Here is a 20,668-nt window from a genome sequence, read left to right as displayed (position 1 = left end):
AGGTCTGGGAATATCACCACTGGGCCGTCCACCACCCCAACTTTCTTTAAGTGACCCATTTACACTTTGTGACGTCCCAGCCTTAAGCTACATTTTTTTTTAACCATTTTTACCTAAGATTTTCCTAGGATGACCAGTAATGGACAAGACCGGACCCCATCACCTTTGGGACACATGTCCCATTTATTTTACCAAACGTGACAAAGTGAGGCACCTGAGTGTGGAGGGTTAATAAAGTTAATAAAATTGTCAGAGACGCCTCATACACCGGAGCTGGAGGTGACATCCCCGTCAGGTTCTGGTGGCCACGTCCCCGTCAGGTTCTGGTGGCCACGTCCCCGTCAGGTTCTGGTGGCCACGTCCCCGTCAGGTTCTGGTGGCCACGTCCCCGTCAGGTTCTGGTGGCCACGTCCCCGTCAGGTTCTGGTGGCCACGTCCCCGTCAGGTTCTGGTGCTGTACAGATCCACATCCTCCGGGTTGGACTGTCCGTGGTCCACAAGTTCTGGCGGAGGCTGAAACTTCACATCCTTTGACGGCTCTGTAATAAATATAAAGAGCCCGGGTCACTCCAGGAGGGGGCAATTAACCCTTTGAAGACACAGTCTATCTACCCTTTTTTTTCCATCACCCCGTTATGCTATTTTTTATGTTTTCATTCACATATTGGGGCCTGTGCTCTATGAGACAATTTGGATTTATCAGTGGCACCATTTCATGGGAAGTGTGATGTATTGAATGGCAAATAAAAAAAAATAATTATGTTGAGTAAATTTATAAAACGCTTATGGTGGAAAACTCGCACACCAGGAGACTTCATCCACTTCAAATTTATGTTAAGAACCTATAACTCTGCCCTTCACCTCGCCAAACAGACCTACTTCACCCTGATCTCCTCACTATCCAACAACCCCAAGAAACTTTTGACACCTTTTGTGTTTTACGTTTACTTATGACTTGCGTTTGAAACTGTTAAACTGTAAAGCGCTGTGGAATATGTTGGCGCTATATAAATATTATTATTTATTATTAAAATTTGTGTTCTCTTTTGCCATTTAGCAAAAAAAGTAAAAAGAAGGAAACTTTTTATTAAAAAAGTCGCAGTTACTTTTTCAGGTACATAAAACGTACTGATTCATTTTTGAGAGGAATAACGCAGATTCTTATTTTCTGTACATTAAGCAGATTGTAAAGTCAAAATGTTCTGCAACTATTTAATAGCCCATGGACCAATCCATCATGCGCTTGACCCCATCCCATCCCACCTCCTATCCAAACTCACCACCACACTAATCCCATCCCTAACCCATCTCTTCAACCTATTACTAACTTCTGGTACATTCCCCTCTGCTTTCAAACATGCCACAATCACGAATATCCTCAAAAAGCCATCCCTAGACCCAAGTGCTATGTCCAGCTATCGCCCAATATCGCTGCTCCCATTTGCATCCAAACTCCTTGAGCAGCACGTCCATGCTGAACTTTCCTCTCACTTTGCATCTAACTCTCTCCAACAACCTACAATTCTCTATACTCCTCCTTCTAGACCTGTCCTCTGCCTTCGACACAGTTGACCACAGCCTCCTACTACATATCCTCTCTTCCTTCGGGGTCAAAGACCTTGCCCTATCCTGGATCTCCTCATACCTTACCAACCGCACATTTAGGGTTTCCTACTCCCTCTTCATCCCACCCTCTCTCTGTTGAAGTCCCTCAAGGCTCTGTCCTAGGACCCCTACTCTTCTCAATCTATACACTCGGCCTGGGACAACTCGAAGTCCCATGGATTCCAGTACCATCTATATGCCGATGACACTCAGATCTACCTCTCTGGGCCAGATGTCACCTCTCTGCTCTCCAGAATCCCAGAGTGTCTATCAGCCATATCCTCCTTCTTCTCCTCTCGCTTCCTCAAGCTCAATGTGGACAAATCTGAACTAATTCTCTTTCGTCCATCTCGCATATCTTCCCTACATGATCTATCTATCAAAATAAATGAAATCACACTTTCCCCTGTCCCCAAAATCTGCTGCCTCGGAATAACCCTTGACTCTACCCTGTCCTTCAAACCGCACATCCAAGCTCTCGCCACCTCCTGTCGCCTCCAGCTCAAAAATATTACCAAAATCCGTCCTTTCCTCAACCCTCACTCTACCAAAATGTGTGTGCATGCCCTAATCATTTCCCGCCTCTACTATTGCAACATCCTCCTTTGTGGCCTACCCTCTAATACTCTCGCACCCCTCCAGTCTGTCCTTAACTCTGCTGCCCGACTAATTAATTTCTCTCCTCGCTACACTTCTGCTTCCCCTCTTTGCAAATCCCTACTAACACTGACCTACATAGCTATCCATAACCTTTCTCCTCAGTATATTTCCAAACTAATCTCTCAATATCTTCCCTCACGTAGTCTCCGGTCCTCCCAAGACCTCCTTCTCTCCTCCACGCATATTCGCTCCTCACCCAATCGCCTTCAAGACTTCTCCCGAATATCCCCCACTCTCTGGAATTCTGTGCCCCAACACGTCCGACTATCAACCACATTTGGATCCTTCAAAAGAAACCTGAAAACCCATCTCTTCAAGAAAGCCTACAGCCTGTAATGACCACACGGCCACCTCAACACCATCGGAGCTACTGCAACCCCCGACCTGTCTCCTTCCCCATAATCCTGTAGAGTGTAAGCCCGCAAGAGCAGGGTCCTCGCCCCTCTGTATCGGTCTATCATTGGTAGTCTTGTTTACTGTAAGTGATATTTGTATTTTGATGTAACTGGGTCTCATGTACAGCACCATGGAATTAATGGTGATATATAAATAAATAATAATAATGTGCAGGGTTTCTTTTAACATTACTTTACTTTTGTCTTGTGGCATATCTTTGCAACAAATTCTTCAAAAATAGAGATTAACTTGCAGGAACCTGGCACAGAGAATGATGGATAAGAGCAAAAGCATGAACAATGTTCACCGAAAAATTGTTCTATTAAAACTAAATTTAATTTAAACCATTAAAAGCACTAAATTGAGAATCCATGTGTATACCAGGACTGAGTAGTCTGAGGTTTGGCTTACCAAATCCACAGCACTGATGTATGCTAAAATTAAATACTAGTAGTCCCTGGATTTATTAGATTAGCAAGACTGATATATATATACTAGATGGTGGCCTGATTCTAACGCATCGGGTATTCTAGAATATGTATGTGTAGTGTATAGCACAGCCCACGCTGTACATTGCGCAGCCCACGCTGTACATTGCGCAGCCCACGCTGTACATTGCGCAGCCCACGCTGTACATTGCGCAGCCCACGCTGTACATTGCGCAGCCCACGCTGTACATTGCGCAGCCCACGCTGTACATTGCGCAGCCCACATTGTACATTGCGCAGCCCACGTTGTACATTGCGCAGCCCACGTATATAGCAATGTGGGCATGATATCCCTGTTAAAAAAAAGAAGAATCAAAATAAAAAAGTTATATACTCACCTTCCGTTGGCGCCTGGATCCAGGAAGCAGTTACCGACGCTTGGGATCCACCGAAGCTCCGCCGAGCCGCTAGCGCTGGCCGCCATCTTCCGTTCCCAGGATGCATTGAGAAATTACCCAGATGACTTAGCGGTCTCGCAAGACCGCTAAGTCTTCTGGGTAATTTCGCAATGCATCGCCGGGAACGGAAGATGGCGGCCGGCGTTAGCGGCTCGGCGGACAACGGAGGGTGAGTATAGCAGGTTTTTTGTTTTTTTATTATTTTTAACATTAGATTTTTTTACTATTGATGCCGCATAGGCAGCATCCATAGTAAAAAATTGGGGACACACAGGGCTAATAGAAGCGGTTACGGAGTGCGTTACCCGCAGCATAACGCGGTCCGTTACCGCCGGCATTAACCCTGTGTGAGCGGTGACCAGAGGGGAGTATGCGGGCGCCGGGCACTGAGTGCGGGGAGTAAGGAGCGGCCATTTTCTTCCGGACTGTGCACGTCGCTGATTGGTCGTGGCAATGGTCGTGGGCGTTTTGCCACGACCAATCAGCGACTTGGATTCCATGAGAGACAGAGGCCGCGACCAATGAATATCCGTGACAGACAGAAAGAAAGACAGACAGAAGGACAGACAGAAAGACGGAAGTGACCCTTAGACAATTATATAGTAAATGATATTATATATCATTGATCAACGTATGATTTTGGGATGTGCGGTTCATGCTCTTTTTTTTCTTTTTGCACAAAGCATGTACTTGTCTTTTTTTGGACCAGCACTCCTCCCATTTGGCTCAGGTGATTTTAATTAGCAGGAGACTGCAAAGTTAGGGGTCTAGCCCATTTTGGCTCTCACTGAAGAGCTGGAGGAAGGGGAGTTTAAATGCTCCTTTTCATTTTGGTGCTGGTGCTGTGTGGCGGCCATTGTTGCTGTGGCTTTGTGCTGGTGGGGCGGCGCGGTCTGGAGTCTTGGGGACTCAGTCTCGCAGCATGGGTGCTGTGGGGCAACAGGCCGTCCGCCCTGCTGGTGCATGGCCGCTGCGGCGGTGGTCGCCGCACGGCTCCGCTCCGTTAGGGCGTTAGGACCCACTACAAGGTTTGCCGTGAAGGGGCAGTGGGCTTCATACAGTCTGATCAGAATGTTAAACTGAAAACCTCATGTTCAGTATTTAAATTTTTGCCTAGCGGCTTTAGATCAACGTATGATTTTGGGATGTGCGGTTCATGCTCTTTTTTTTTACTTTTTGCACAAAATATATATATATATATATATATATATATATATATATAGCTTCAACGGATCCCACTGATTCTGAGAATGATTTGTAGTGACATATTGTACTTCAAGTTTATTTATGAAAAAAACAGAAATTTGGCAAAAAAGTTTAAAAATGTTGCAATTTTCAAACTTTTAATTTTTGTGCCCTTAAATCAGAGAGTGGTGTCACACAAAATACTTAATAAATGACATTTCCCACATGTCTACTTTACATCAGCACAATTTTTAAAACATTTTTTTTTTTTTGTTAGGACCTTATTTATAAGAGTTAAAAGTTGACCATCAATTTCTCATTTTTCCAACAAAATTTACAAAACCAAAAGTGACACCATTCTAAAAACTGCACCCCTCAAGGTGCGCAAAACCACATTCAAGAAGTTTATTAAACCTTCAGGTGCTTTACGAGAACTAAAGCAATGTGGAAGGAAAAAATGAACATTTTACTTTTTTCACAAAAAAACGTACTTTGGATCACATTTTGTTTTATTTTCACAAGGGAAACAGGAGAAAGCAGACAACAAAATTTGTTGTGCAATTTCTCTTGAGTACGCTGATACCCCGTATGTGGGGAAAAGCCACTGTATGGGTGCATGGCAGAGTTCGGAAGGGAGGGAGCACCGTTTGACTTTTTGAATGCAAAATTGGCTGGAATCAATGGTGGGCACCATGTCGCGTTTGGAGACCCCCTGATGTACCTAAACAGAGGAACCCCTCCAATTCTAACCCCAACCCTAACCCCAACACACGCCTAACCCTAATCCCAACCCTAAACGTAATCCCAACCATAACCACAACCCTAACCCTAGCCCCAAACCTAACCCCCCTAACTCTAGCCTAACCCTAATGGAAAAATGGAAAAAATGCATTTTTTAAATTTTATTATTTTTACCTAAGGGGGAAAAAAGGGAGGTTTGATTTACTATTTTTTTTATTTTGGGATTGGTTCATTTTGATCACTGTGATAGACCCTAGGTGAAAAATGTCCTATTGTTGCCGGGTGTTGGCGGGCGTACTGCACGGCCGAGGAACAGGGCCAGGGGATGCAGGAGAGTCCAGGGACACCGGAGGGGCTTGGGGGACCCCAATTCTCTCTCCTCTGATGTGCTAGATCATATCAGAGGAGAGAAAAATTAAATGGGAAAAATCTGACCTTTTTTGGCGGCCGACCCGAATCATGTTCTCTGGGGTCTCAGCTACCCGGCAGCCGAGACCCCGGAGAAATTCCGACTCTGGGGGGCGCTATACACTTATTTCTTAGCGCCATTAAAAAGCGAAGCTGCGGAATAAGTACCCTTAACTGCTGCTGTTAAAAGGCGTATCGGCAGTCATTAAGGGGTTAAAACCCAGCAGCTCTTGTGCACCAGACAGCAGCTCATCCCTCTGAGCTATTCAGCTTGCTGGACATTTCCTTGCTAACCCAGATACTAGTACCTGTGTTGTTTCCAAATGTCTCCACCCTGATAGAACATCCTACTTAATTGCACTTCTTTTCTTTCAAGATTATTGAGCCCCCCAGCCTTTAGTAAGGCTTCCTTTCACCTGCTCCTTGTTTCCAAGACTATACTGCTGCTCCCGTGTACTGACCCCTGGCTATTCCTGACTACACTACCTGCTGATCCTTCAACTATACTGCTGCTCCCGTGTACTGACCCCTGGCTATTCCTGACTACGCTACGTACAGATCCTTCATCTATACTGCTGCTCCCGTGTACTGACCCCTGGCTATTCCTGACTACGCTACGTACTGATCCTTCAACTATACTGCTGCTCCCGTGTACTGACCCCTGGCTATTCCTGACTACGCTACGTACTGATCCTTCAACTATACTGCTGCTCCCGTGTACTGACCCCTGGCTATTCCTGACTACGCTACGTACTGATCCTTCAACTATACTGCTGCTCCCGTGTACTGACCCCTGGCTATTCCTGACTACACTACCTACTGATCCTTCAACTATACTGCTGCTCCCGTGTACTGACCCCTGGCTATTCCTGACTACACTACCTGCAGATCCTTCAACTATACTGCTGCTCCCGTGTACCGACCCCTGGCTATTCCTGACTACACTACCTGCAGATCCTTCAACTATACTGCTGCTCCCGTGTACCGACCCCTGGCTATTCCTGACTACGCTACCTACTGATCCTTTAACTACATTGCTTCTCCTGTGTACCGATCCCTGGCTATTCCTGAGTATTCCACCTAACGATGCTGACCCTATTGGTTGCAATACCACTACTCCAACCCAAGTCAGTTCATAACAGCTAAAGCCAGACATCGTTGAGAGGGGCTCCAACCTCTGGCCAGGTAGGGTATATGTTTAGGGATACCAACAGAAACCTCTAAAATTCCCTAGGCTGGGAATTTTTTGATTTGATCCCCATTATCCACAAACCTGATATTGCGACCAGGTAAGTTGTCAGTGTTCACAGGGACCAGATCCCTGTAAACCATCTCCAACCTGCCGGCATCCCTGCTCCTCTTTTGATTTATAGTTCTGGCACGGCATCACATCACTACAATGAGGTCACGCCAAGAAAACAAATCAATAGAGGAGCTTGGGTTGCTGGCAGGTATATGACGTATGGCTACATATAAGCAGATTTACGAGCACAGAATATCATCGCTGTCGGTAACGCACATGGTGGATAGTGATTGCTATAATGACACCATGATTAGGTGATTGGAGCAAAGAACAAGTGCTTTGCTGGTGCGTCAGCTGAAGTTTACACAAGCCAATAATGGTGGTGGTAAATTTACCTGTGGGTACACTCGTGGCACTGGGCACTGCTGGATCTATAGGCAATGATGAGCTCGGCGGTGCCGGTGAGCTGGTCGGTTCCCGGTGCTCTGCGGGGGACTCTGCCGCACCGCTGTCCTCTTCTCTCAGAGCCTCCTGTCAGGAATGGGAGCAATATTCGGATCAGTACAGGCTGAGTAACACTCTGCGAGCTGCAGTTAGTAAACTCTGCACCATGTCCACGATCGCTGCAGATTCTGGGGTAAAAGGCCACAAATTAACACCACGGAATTACAACAGGGCAAATCCTAACAAAGATTCACTGTGCAATAAGCTGCAAAAGTTTAAGATTAGTGTACACCTGCCCTTAACTCTTTTATGACATGTGCCATATATATGCTGCAAATCGAAAGGGGGTGTATGGAGTGGGCTCACGCAGTGAGCCTGCCCCACAGACAGCAGGCAATGGCTGTGAATGAGGCTGGCGTCACACTAGGCGTAAGACAATACGGTCCGTTTTTTACGGCCGTAATACGCAGAAAAGTCCCCAAAAATAGTGGTCCGTATGTCATCCGTAGGCAGGGTGTGTCAGCGTATTTCAGACAATTGGATTAATAATGGATAGGTGTCATAATTGACGCCTCTCCATTATTAACCTGGCTTAATGTCACCTTACAATAGCAAGGTGGCATTAACCCTTCATTACCACATATCCCACCGCTACACGGGAGTGGGAAGAGAGTGGCCAAGTGCCAGAATAGGCGCATCTTCCAGATGTGCCTTTTCTGGGGTGGCTGGGGGCAGATGTTTGTAGCCAGGGGGGGCCAATAACCATGGACCCTCTCTAGGCTATTAATATCTGCCCTCAGTCACTGGCTTTACCATTCTGGCGGAGAAAATTGCGCGGGAGCCCACGCCAATTTTTTCCGCCATTTAACCCTTTATTTTAGCAGCTACAGCAACCAAATTTTGCACATACACACTACTAACATTAGTAGTGTGGAATATGCAAAAAAAAGGGGATATGAGATGGTTTACTGTATGTAAACCATGTCTCATATCCTGTCGGGTTTGTGCAGGAGAAATGAAAAGCCGGCAATTGAATTACCGACTTTTCACTAACACCGCTGCGTATTTCTCGCAAGTCACACTGCTGGTCCGTGTAGAATCCGTATTTTTCTCGCCCCCATAGACTTTCATTGGCGTATTTTTTGCACAATACGCTGAAAACGCAGCATGCTGCGATTTTGTACGGCCGTAGAAAGCCGTATAATACGGATCCGTAATATACGGCTGATAGGACCAGACCCATTGAGAATAATTGTGCCGTTTGTTTGGCGAGTTTTACGGACGTATTTTCTGCGCTCTTACGTCCGTAAAACTCGCTAGTGTGACGCCGGCCTTACAGCTATGACATGCTGATAACAATGACGGGTGGAGCGGAGCTCACGATTGTTATCCTGTTAAATGCCGATGTCAATATCGTGCATGTAGTTACTTCCGCCCATCAATGCATCCTTGATGTGATCGTGGATCGCCGACGGGTTGCCATGACAGTCGGGAGTCAGCAGATGACCTCCATGCTTGTCGTTACGGAACTCCTTTGAAACTCTGTTTGTGGCCGAACTTCAAAGGAGACGGTGATTTCTGCTATATGCTGCAAAGCTGTGGCATCACTGTATATAGCACAAGCAATCAGACGTTCGCATCTTCAAGCGCTCTAAAGGTGCGAAAAAGATCAGTAAAAAAAATAGGTTTAAAAAAAATACGAAAAGAAAAAGGTTCAACCCACCTCCCTTTCCCCCAGTAAAAATAAAGATATTAAAAAAATAAAGAAATACATATATTTGTAATCGCTGCTTTCAGAAAAGTCCAATCTGTTAAAACATGAAAACAGTTAACCAGATCGGTAAACATCCTAAACAGAAAAAAATTCAAGGACAACAAAATTATATTTTTTTGGTCAGCACAATTCCACAAAAAAAATGCTGTAACAAGCGACCAAAAAGTCACATCTATCCCAAAATGATATCAATAAAAATGTCATGCCCTGCAAAAAAGAACCATCACACCTCTCCATCTGACGAAAAATGTCTCAGAAAGTGGCGACAACTCCAAAAATGTTTTTTTGCAAACTTCAGATTTTTTTTTTTCACCACTAAAATAAAAAAACTGGACATGTTTGGCATCGCCGTAATTGTACTGATGGGGAAAATCATATTGCATGGTCACTTTTACCATAAAAACATTTTCCAAAATATGTCAGAATTGTGGTTTTTTTCACAATTTCACCAAACCTGGAATTTTTTTCCCGCTTTTGTGTACAATATGTGGTAAAATGAATGGTGTCATCCAAAAGTACAACTCGTCCCGCAAAAAACAATGTCGACAGAAAAATAAAATAGTTATGGCTCTGGGAAGAAGGGGAGGAAAAAGGGAAACAGAAATAAAATAAAAAGGGCTGCGCTGTGAAGGGGTAAAGGGGATGACTCCTCCCACTTATGTTTCGGGTTAAAAATAATTTTTACAATTGGGTTTCATTAAACTTTTTCACAGTTTTGTGCTTGAAGGCTCTTTGTTTTGCTGCACATTCAACTTCAATGTGGTCTGTGGCCATAAATCGGCTGAGAGGAGCTCAGAAAAAGACAATTGGGTTACCATCTCTCCCGTCAGAATGAGCTCACTGACAGATCCTCAGTTAACTCGATTCTGCAGGCAGCAATAAACGGTGCAACATTTATTAAATGAAACTCAGATGTAAATTTGATTTTGAGCCTAAAATAAATACATTTCATAAAAAAAAGTGCCCCCAACAGTGGACGGCCCCTTTAATATTCCATTTACCTTTGTGTCCTCTGAGCGGACTGGCATAGCTACTTCGTTCTGAGGTTTCGTCCTCCACAACGAGCTCACGCCATCATACGTCCAATGACCAGCGCTGTATAACTTCTTACCGATTACCTGAGGAATCGCATCAAGCGGGCGTCAGACGGACACATCATCATATCTGCTACAATGTATCTTACAATTCACTGACAGCAAGCAGAGATGTGGAATGTGCTGGATTCTCTTATGTCATGATTACCAGTCCTAGCACGACCCCTCCCGTCTCCGACATGTGCTAAACACACATCGAGGGTGAGAACATCTTTACCTTGGCAAAAATAACTGCGTGTGCGGGATAACAGACGGACGCGCCCAGGGCGGCCAGACCCGCCGGGTACACAAGCTTCTTCAGCCTGGAGCCTATAAAATAGAGAGCAGACGGAGAAAGGTCAATTTAATTTATATTCATGATACTTTGTGACCTCGATACAAGTCATAAAAGATACAATGTAACGAGTTTCCAGGATTAACACTTTATTGTCTGGTTCGATGACGCATAACCCCAAGCCCTAATTATCGGGGCATCAGAGGGCAAATTCATTTCATGGAGAGCCAGATAATTATAACCAGCCAGGGTAATAATCTGGGAAATTAATTCTCAGTGTTGACATATCTATAGAACGTGACTGCTGCAGACAATCACTGGTCATGACCACTGAGTCCAGCGATTGGCGGCTTGAGAACATGATGTAGACGTGATGTGATCACTGCACCTAAGGATCGATGGAGGGCAGCGACATGACGTAAATATGGATGATGCTTTCAAGTTTAAGTCTGTTGGCCACTGAATTGTATTTGAAAAAACTGACCGTCACATCCATACATAGACTAAGTGTGAACAGGTGCTGAACCTAGAGTAACCAACTCATATATAGTCAAGTAAAAAAGGCAGCACACTGCAGCGCTAAGACATGCAAACATGAAACATGAAAACTGAACTGCAATACTGCACTAGAAATATGAAAAATGAGAGCGTTTAGCGCATAAAAATGGCCAATTTTATGTGTACCTGATAGCCACTTTACGGCATCTCTCGTATATCAGGTCCTACGCTTGCCTACCTCGCTGAGAATAAACGTCTCCATGTGAATGGGTACCTGTGAAGACCTCTTCCTAGACTCATATTCTCTATCTCTGTGGAGGGGTACTGGACCTGCTGCAATTAAAACACCTGGGCTAGGAGGCGGAGTCCTAGCGCTGCATGCCTTAGCGCTGCAGTGTGCTGCCTTTTTTACTTGACTGTATATGAGTTGGTTACTCTAGGTTCAGCACCTGTTCACACTTAGTCTATGTATGGATGTGACGGTCAGTTTTTTCAAATATATTATTTAGCCTTCTGACCGAGCACTCCGCCTCCTAGCCCAGGTGTTTTAATCGCAGCGGGTCCAGTACCCCTCCACAGAGATAGAGAATATGAGTCTAGGAAGACGTTTTCACAGGTACCCATTCACATGGAGACGTTTATTCTCAGCGAGGAAGGCAAGCGTAGGACCTGATATAAGAGAGATGCCGTAAAGTGGCTATCAGGTACACATAAAATTGGCCATTTTTATGCGCTAAACGCTCTCATTTTTCATATTTCTAGTGCAGTATTGCAGTTCAGTTTTCATGTTTCATGTTTGCATGTCTTAGCGCTGCAGTGTGCTGCCTTTTTTACTTGGCCACTGAATTGTGGCCCATCCCCTTACGCTCACATCTGGGCTCCCATAAAATATACATTAGTAACCTATTGGATTTTGGAGAAAGCTGGGTGTAAAGCAACGTGGCTACCACCACGTCTATCACTGCTTTTCCTACAGGGGGGTGAACATTTTAGAGATGCATATTTTTCCCCCTCTAACTGTGCCATGACATCTCCCACTGCAGCGTGCTACGTTATTACGCACATCCACGGTCTCAGATTCCCCGTTTATAGGGATACGTGGCACTATGCATCCAGAGCTCACCTCTCCTGGCCAACACCAATCCGGCCAATCCACTGACTGAGATGATCCCCACTCGTGGCAGAAACTCGGGGGGCGGATTCTTCAGGTAAACGTAACTATCTAGAAAGGGGGAGATGGAAAATAATAGCGTTATTGATTTCACAGGAGGGTGGCCGATAACTTCCTACATGATGTCCGGTCTGTGTACAGCCGCATCCACAGACGTCACGAGCAGGAATGAATCCGACAACCACGACTACTCCACACTCAGTTATGTCGCGATTCTGCCAGGATTTATCCTCTACATACACCAGATCGAGGTCTGACCTCGCCCTCTCCAGACTTCGCCAAACACATCGGTGCAAGGCCGTGTGTTCATGAGTTTCCAACAGGGAGAGAAGAAAGCTACCGCTCCACTCCTCTTCCCTTACAATAGAACTTCCAAATCCCTCTGTACCCCAATATCAGTGTCTGGAAGCCCCCATACACAAAGGATGAACGTCGTCTGTCGTACCCAACCATCAATGTGTACAGGGGCCTTTATATATAGAAGAATTATCTTTAGGACAGATTAGTGAGTGTCCAGCACCTGCTCTGATCCGCTAGGTGTGGGTCCCCGTGTATGGATCCAAAACGCCACAGGTCTGTACTGTGTAGTGTCCATCCTTGGATACTACAGATCCTATTCACTGTAAAAGGAAAGGAGCTGCAGTACTGAAAACGGCCACTATACAGGGTATGGAGCTGTGCTGTGCACACGTAGGTGGGATCTCTGCGGATTTTTCCGCACCTGTTTTTGTAAATCCGCAGGTAAACCGCACTGCGGATAACCAGCAGATTTACTGCGGAATTACCGCGGTTTTTGTGCAGATTCCACCTGCAGACTCCTATTATGGAGCAGGTGTAAACCGCAGCGGAATCTGCACAAAGAATTGACATGCTGCGGAATAAACAACGCAGCGTTTCCGCGCATTTTTTTCCGCAGCATGTGCACTGCGGATTTTGTTTTCCATAGGTTTACATGGTACTGTAAACTCACGGAAAACAGCTGCGAATCTGCAGCGTCAAAACTGCTGTGGATCCACAGCAAAATCCGCAGCGTGTGCACATAGCCTAAGGCCTGCAAACAGCTGGTTGGTGGCAGTACCAGACCCCGCCGATCTGATACTGATTTATCCTAAGGACAGGTCATCAACATCAAAGTCCTGTGTTACCTATCTTTAGGGACTTTTTTTAGCCCCATTTTATTTGGGGCAAAAAACAATATTTTTTTCAGTTGGGTTTCATGAATACTTTTGCAACATTTTGCTTTTACAGACTCCGTTTCCCTGGATATTCAATGTTGATGTTGTCATGCATCAGCTAAGAGGCGCTCACAAAAAATCAAAATAGGTACAAATTCCCTGGCCAGCCTGTCAGGGGGAGCTGACTGACAGATTCTCAGTTACCTCATTCTGCAGTCAGCAATAAGACAGTGCCACACAGAGGCAACAGAAGGCAAAGGAGCAACATTTTTAATGAAACCAAATCACAAGAATTATATTTATTACACATGTATTCAAAGGAAACCTGTCAGTAAGAAACCCCCCCAGAAACCATTTGTATGGCCATGCAAGTCTTAAAATGTAAATCCACCATCACCTATAAAACGTGCATCTATTGCTGCATCCTGAGTAATTACCGTTTTCTTTCATAAGCAAATGATGCAGAAAGTGCTCTGAGTGGGGAAAAAAGCACCTAAAGAGCCCTCCCTCCCCAAGATTGTTTAGCTTGATGGGCTTCATTGATGGCTCAAACAGGCTGGTGCTGGGCAGGGTAAGAACCTCAGGAGTCGGAAGCTTGACAAGTGCTTTGTCATGCCCAGAGCACTTACCACCTCATTTGCATATGGGTGAAGAGGATTTAAACTGTTCCAATAGGTTTCCATAGGATTCTTCCCCATTCTTACATTCAGTGGAGAAAGTGTGCAGAAAACAGCGAGTGAAGCGCAGCAGGAATCTGCTGCTGAGCACTCACCTTTCCCAAACTGTATGGTTTCTTCAACTCCATTCCGGACTGAGATGCAGGCGTACTGAAGGAAGCAGAGTGATACAATGTAACCAGAGCATTCAGGCCTCCTCCTCCCCCGCCCGGGTATATTACAGTCACCATATTGGCAAACAGCAAAAGGATTCTTACAGGATAAGTGAGTAAAATGGGAAAAATCCAGTACAGGAGACACACTTACACCATAAAGGATTTGGTACGCTCGGCCTAGTAACAGGCTGCAGCCAATCACAGGCGGCAGCAACAACTGGGTCATCACCACTCCAGCCAGTGATCAGCTGCAGCAGTCACACGCCTATGCTCACCAGCAGCACAGAGATTGACACAGCACCAAGGTAGTTCTGTGAGAACAACTCTGGGGAATCCATGAGGCAAGTAGAATTTTTAATTTTGTTTTTTTATTTTTAAGTATGATAGGTCATTTAAAAAGACACGCTGCTCCATACCTTACCTGAGTCCAGGTCACCGCAGGCCACACTGTTTTCCGTAAAGCAGAGACCACGCACTGCACTCGGCCTGGCGATGCTTCAATAAATCTGGATTCTTGTGGAGGGATGGCGTACACTGACAACTGGAAGAAAAGAGATTGGGATGATGAGCGGGGGCAAAAACGAAAAACACCCCAATAGCACCAGATCTGCTACCCCAACCATGGCTCACGCTGCACCCTGGCTACCTTGTGGGGGTTCAGATGATCACCTTTAGCCTCTCGGTCAGACACTGCATAAAGGCCATAGGAGGAGATGACCAGCCCCACCGGTACCGCGGCCACCTTCAGCATCTGGATGGAAGAAAAATGGTTAACAGAAGTATTCCATAATAAGGGGTACAGCAGCCACGAGTGCGATATATATATATATATATATATATATATATATATATATATATATATATATACACACAGTACTGTGCAAAAGTTTTAGGCAGGTGCAGCAGAGTAAGAAGCTACATACATAGACGCGTTACTAGTTTATTTCTATCAGTTCCCATCTGCCTCCATCACGTCTTCTCATCACTCGCACACAGTGTATGAAAGATCTCAGCAGGAGGTTGTTCGAAATATCTTGGAGAACTGACCCCAGATCTTCAGACACTTTGGAGAAATGGCCGCACCACTGAGTCCCCCACCACAAGCTTACACTGAGCTGTCAGTGTTACTGGAATGAAGTCTGGAGGGGTCCGGCTACTGGATACTATGCCCCCCACACCATAATTCCAGGAGCAGGACTGGTGTGACGTTCCCTTGTGTTCCCTTCCAGAGGGAGACTAAAATAAAACAATACAGGCTGAAGTGGAGACTTGTCCTCCTTGGCGAGGAGTCCTGATTTTTTTTGGATTCACCGATAGGGAGAGATTGGCCTGAGACCACATGGGTGACGCCATGGAGAGGCCTCACAAGGAAACGGAAAAGTCTCCCGGGACCTGTCAGTACAACACAACCCGACCGCATGTTCCTCGCACCACTGTGAGCCTCCTGCGTGGCCTCAACCGGCTCCCATGGCGTTGCTGGGCTCATCTCCTGCAGCTTCGTCGGGCGCGTCTCCATGGAGCTCATTAGGGGTAATTGGTCGGTGATTACACAGGAGCTGCTGGCAGCGTCTCTGGACTCGTCTCCATGGAACACATAGGGGGTCATTGATTGGTGATTACACAGGAGATGCCGGCAGCGTCTCCATCGAGCACATTGGGGACATAATTGGTCGGTGATTACACAGGAGCTGTCGGCAGCGGATCCTGATGATTTCTTTCCTCAGACGACCATTAATGACCTCAATGCCTACAGCCGAGGCCAAAGGTGCTGGGATTTCTGCACGAAGCTGGAGGTGCCGGGATTTCTGCACGAGGCTGGGGGTGCCAGGATTTCTGCCTGAGGCTGGGAGTGCCAGGATTTCTGCACGAGGCTGGGGGTGCCAGGATTTCTGCACGAGGCTGGGGGTGCCAGGATTTCTGCATGAGGCTGGGGGTGCCAGGATTTCTGCACGAGGCTGGGGGTGCCAGGATTTCTGCACGAGGCTGGGGGTGCCAGGATTTCTGCACGAGGCTGGGGGTGCCAGGATTTCTGCACGAGGCTGGGGGTGCCAGGATTTCTGCATGAGGCTGGGGGTGCCAGGATTTCTGCACGAGGCTGGGGGTGCCAGGATTTCTGCACGAGGCTGGGGGTGCCAGGATTTCTGCACGAGGCTGGGGGTGCCAGGATTTCTGCACGAGGCTGGGGGTGCCAGGATTTCTGCACGAGGCTGGGGGTGCCAGGATTTCTGCACGAGGCTGGGGGTGCCAGGATTTCTGCACGAGGCTGGGGGTGCCAGGATTTCTGCACGAGGCTGGGGGTGCCAGGATTTCTGCACGAGGCTGGGGGTGCCAGGATTTCTGTACAAGGCCCAGACTCCGGACTGGGTGAATCCAGAGGTTGTGATCCTGTTGATTTCTTCTCCCACAGATCAGTGACTTCTCCGTCCTGTCTGTGATCTCCATCACTTCTTCTTGGTGCTATAAGGTCAATGTGAGGAGAGCAGTGACAGCCGCACTGCATGCTGGGGTGTGAGCTCTGCACTATACACTCACATGGGTCTATGAGGTATCTCCTCTGTACTGTAACTGTCTATAGAGCTGAGATATATACACCACAGTGATATTACTGTGACAGAACTACAAGTCCCAGCATTCCCCCGCACTGTCTGTCAGGTTCCGACACTCACCTTGGACACCATGGGGCGCCCCCCTCCTCTTCCTCCTGCGCAGTCGCACGGGCCGGACTCGGTGACAGGTTAGTACGGAAAGCAGCGCGGACCAAACCTGTCAGCGCGACGCTGACTGATGACGTACCCGCGCTTAGCTGTCACTCACGGCAGGGGGCGGGGTTAGTGGCCGCTGACCTGACAGGAGAGGTTCTGCACGTTGAGTATGTGGCGCTGCACGGCCCGGCCGCGGTATTTGTCAGGGCTGATAACAGAGAACGCGCACATATCAGAGGCTGTCCATATCCGTTTGTGCGTTCATTGCGGTTTTTCATCTACCAGATCTGTCAAAGATAATGAAAACATTGGGACGTGTCCAACACCTCACCGTCACCACACGCTCCCGGGACGTCTCCAGCACCTCACACCGTCCCCGCACACCCTCAGGACAGAGTGACTGTTCATCCTCGGGACGGCCCAGTGTCACAAGTGTGTCATGCCAACCTGGGAGATCTGGGGCTAGAAGATCACTGCGCGTTGTGAACCGCAGATCTTCCATTTAGCCTGTGTGTATGGATCCCATATTAAATTAATTTTGTTTCCAGCACCTCACACCGTCACCACACGCTCCCAGAATGTCTCCAACACCTCACACCATCACCGCACACTCCCGGGACATCTCCAGCACCTCACACCATCACCGCGCACTCCCGGGACGTCTCCAGCACCTCTCACCATCACCGCGCACTCCTGGGACGTCTCCAGCACCTCACACCATCACCGCACACTCCCGGGACATCTCCAGCACCTCACCGTCACCGCACACTCCCGGGACGTCTCCAGCACCTCACACCATCACCGCACACTCCCGGAATGTCTCCAGCACCTCACACCATCACCGCACACTCCCGGGACGTCTCCAACACCTCACACCATCACCACACCCTCCCGGGACGTCTCCAGCACCTCACACCGTCACCACACGCTCCCAGAATGTCTCCAACACCTCACACCATCACCGCACACTCCCGGGACGTCTCCAGCACCTCACACCATCACCGCACACTCCCGGGACGTCTCCAGCACCTCACACCATCACCGCACACTCCCGGGACGTCTCCAGCACCTCACCGTCACCACACACTCCCGGGACGTCTCCAGCACCTCACACCATCACCACACGCTCCCGGGACGTCTCCAGCACCTCACACCGTCACCACACGCTCCCAGAATGTCTCCAACACCTCACACCATCACCGCACACTCCCGGGACGTCTCCAGCACCTCACACCATCACCGCACACTCCCGGGACATCTCCAGCACCTCACACCATCACCGCACACTCCCGGGACGTCTCCAGCACCTCACCGTCACCACACACTCCCGGGACGTCTCCAGCACCTCACACCATCACCACACGCTCCCGGGACGTCTCCAGCACCTCACACCGTCACCACACACTCCCGGGACGTCTCCAGCACCTCACACCATCACCGCACACTCCCGGAATGTCTCCAGCACCTCACACCATCACCGCACACTCCCGGGACGTCTCCAGCACCTCACACCGTCACTGCACACTCCCGGGACGTCTCCAGCACCTCACACCATCACCGCACACTCCCGGGACATCTCCAGCACCTCACACCATCACCGCACACTCCCGGAATGTCTCCAGCACCTCACACCATCACCGCACACTCCCGGGACGTCTCCAGCACCTCACCGTCACCACACACTCCCGGAATGTCTCCAGCACCTCACACCATAACCGCACACTCCCGGAATGTCTCCAGCACCTCACACCATCACCGCACACTCCCGGGACGTCTCCAGCACCTCACCGTCACCACACACTCCCGGGACGTCTCCAGCACCTCACCATAACCGCACACTCCCGGAATGTCTCCAGCACCTCACACCATCACCGCACACTCCCGGGACGTCTCCAGCACCTCACCGTCACCACACACTCCCGGAATGTCTCCAGCACCTCACACCACGACACGCTCCCGGTATGTCTCCAGCACCTCACACCATCACGGTACGTGCCCGGGACGTCTCCAGCACCTCACACGGTCATCACACACTCCCGGATGTCTCCAGCACCTTACCCCTTCACCGCACGTGCCCGGGACATCTCCATCACCTCACACCGGCATCCGCCCGCTCTCGGGACGGCCCCAATATCCGCCGGCTCTCGGGACGGCACTAGTGTTCACACATTTTCGGGTGGGGTACAAACGACACTTTTAGTTGTTTTTTTTTAAGGAGGTGTCTAGACTGAAAACCTTCAACTCTGGCGTTTCCATGTTTTTTTAATTCTGACATAAAAACTAATTTATATATTTACTGAGTAGTGATGCGGAATATGATTATTAATTTTGACTTTTCAACTAGAACAAGATCAGTGAATTATAATTTTCTTTTTTTATATTGTTTTTGTAAAAAGTTTTTTTAATCACTTTTTTATGTTTAGCTTCTCATAGGGGAGTTAAATTTGTGATCATTTGATCGCTTGTTTTATATACAGCAATAAATACCATAACAACCCATCAGCACCTCGCCATCTCATTGCAGGGGGGCTATCGAGTGTCTCAGGCTCCGGTTGCTGCTGTTACAGACAGATGATGCCCTGTTGCTGCTGTTACAGACAGATGATGGCCATATACACAGCTCAGGCTCCGGTCGCTGCTGTTACAGACAGATGATGGCCATATACACAGTTCAGGCTTCTGTTGCTGCTGTTATGGAGAGATGATGGCCATATACACAGCTCAGGCTTCTGTTGCTGCTGTTATGGACAGATGATGGCCATATACACAGCTCAGGCTTCTGTTGCTGCTGTTATGGACAGATGATGGCCATATACACAGCTAAGGCTTCTGTTGCTGCTGTTACAGACAGATGACGGCCATATACACAGCTCAGGCTCCGGTTGCTGCTGTTACAGACAGATGATGGTCATATACACAGCTCAGACTTCTGTTGCTGCTGTTACAGACAGATGACGGCCATATACACAGCTCAGGCTCCGGTTGCTCCTGTTGCAGGCAGATGATGGCTATATACATAGCTCAGGTTTTGATTGCTGCTGTTGCAGGTGGATACCAGCCATATACACATTTGAGAGCAGGATTTATATTTATCCTAACTTCATTTTAGTTTCTTTCTACATGTATTTATTTCCTCCCAAAATGGAGTCCATGTTAAATATACTTATTTCGTATATTCATTTATTCAGGACTTCTTACCAGATGCGATACTCTAAAGAAAATGTCATGATGCTTCTTATAAAAAATGTAGTGGTTTATTGGATTGTCCACCAAAAAGCATCATTCATTACAGCAAAACATAAAATAGGTGAAATAGTTATAAAGAGATTGGCCATATCAAAGTTTATTCCCCATCTTTCCTGGGATCCTGTATGGTCTGTGTCTGTCCAAAGCATCTCTGGAAGAAACACGTGGTTAACTCACCAACTGTCCATCTGATGTCTGTGAAGTGAGAAGTGAGCCCCCTTCCTGAGGGCCATATAGTTATATACATCCCACAGAGCACATGTTCTCTCTATATGGTGTTAACATTTACCCTGAGCTAAATATACAGAAATAACCTGTCAGCTAAACCTGTCAC

General features: G+C 47.6%; 1 protein-coding gene and 1 long non-coding RNA gene across 4 annotated transcripts in view; one reads left to right on the top strand and one right to left on the bottom strand.

The window, feature by feature from the left end:
- Positions 1–159: 159 nt before the first annotated feature.
- APOOL (apolipoprotein O like) lies at positions 160–17,189 on the bottom strand. Of its 2 annotated transcripts, XM_077286472.1 has the most exons (10): positions 17,053–17,189; positions 15,033–15,137; positions 14,808–14,927; positions 14,327–14,381; positions 12,332–12,430; positions 10,654–10,745; positions 10,344–10,460; positions 7,520–7,655; positions 446–539; positions 160–370 (listed from the first exon to the last, which is right to left on the bottom strand). In XM_077286472.1, the coding sequence occupies exons 1-10, from the start codon at positions 17,062–17,064 to the stop codon at positions 367–369; spliced, it is 834 nt and encodes a 277-aa protein (XP_077142587.1). In that variant the 5' UTR covers positions 17,065–17,189; the 3' UTR covers positions 160–366. The 2 variants fall into 2 exon arrangements, with proteins under 2 accessions (XP_077142587.1, XP_077142588.1); XM_077286473.1 differs by lacking the exon at positions 160–370 and having other exon boundaries at positions 377–539; positions 15,056–15,137.
- LOC143806267 (uncharacterized) overlaps positions 17,173–20,668 on the top strand; it is a 126,976-nt gene continuing 123,480 nt past the window's right edge. For both annotated transcript variants that reach the window (XR_013221419.1, XR_013221418.1), the window contains exon 1: positions 17,173–17,255. This is a non-coding gene — a long non-coding RNA (uncharacterized LOC143806267). The remainder of the gene's footprint in view (positions 17,256–20,668) is intronic.

This window comes from Ranitomeya variabilis, chromosome 2 (assembly GCF_051348905.1).
Source record: "Ranitomeya variabilis isolate aRanVar5 chromosome 2, aRanVar5.hap1, whole genome shotgun sequence".
Lineage (NCBI taxonomy): Eukaryota > Metazoa > Chordata > Amphibia > Anura > Dendrobatidae > Ranitomeya > Ranitomeya variabilis.
Note: the sequence above shows the minus strand (reverse complement) of the source record. Positions and strands in the feature narration are given on the sequence as shown.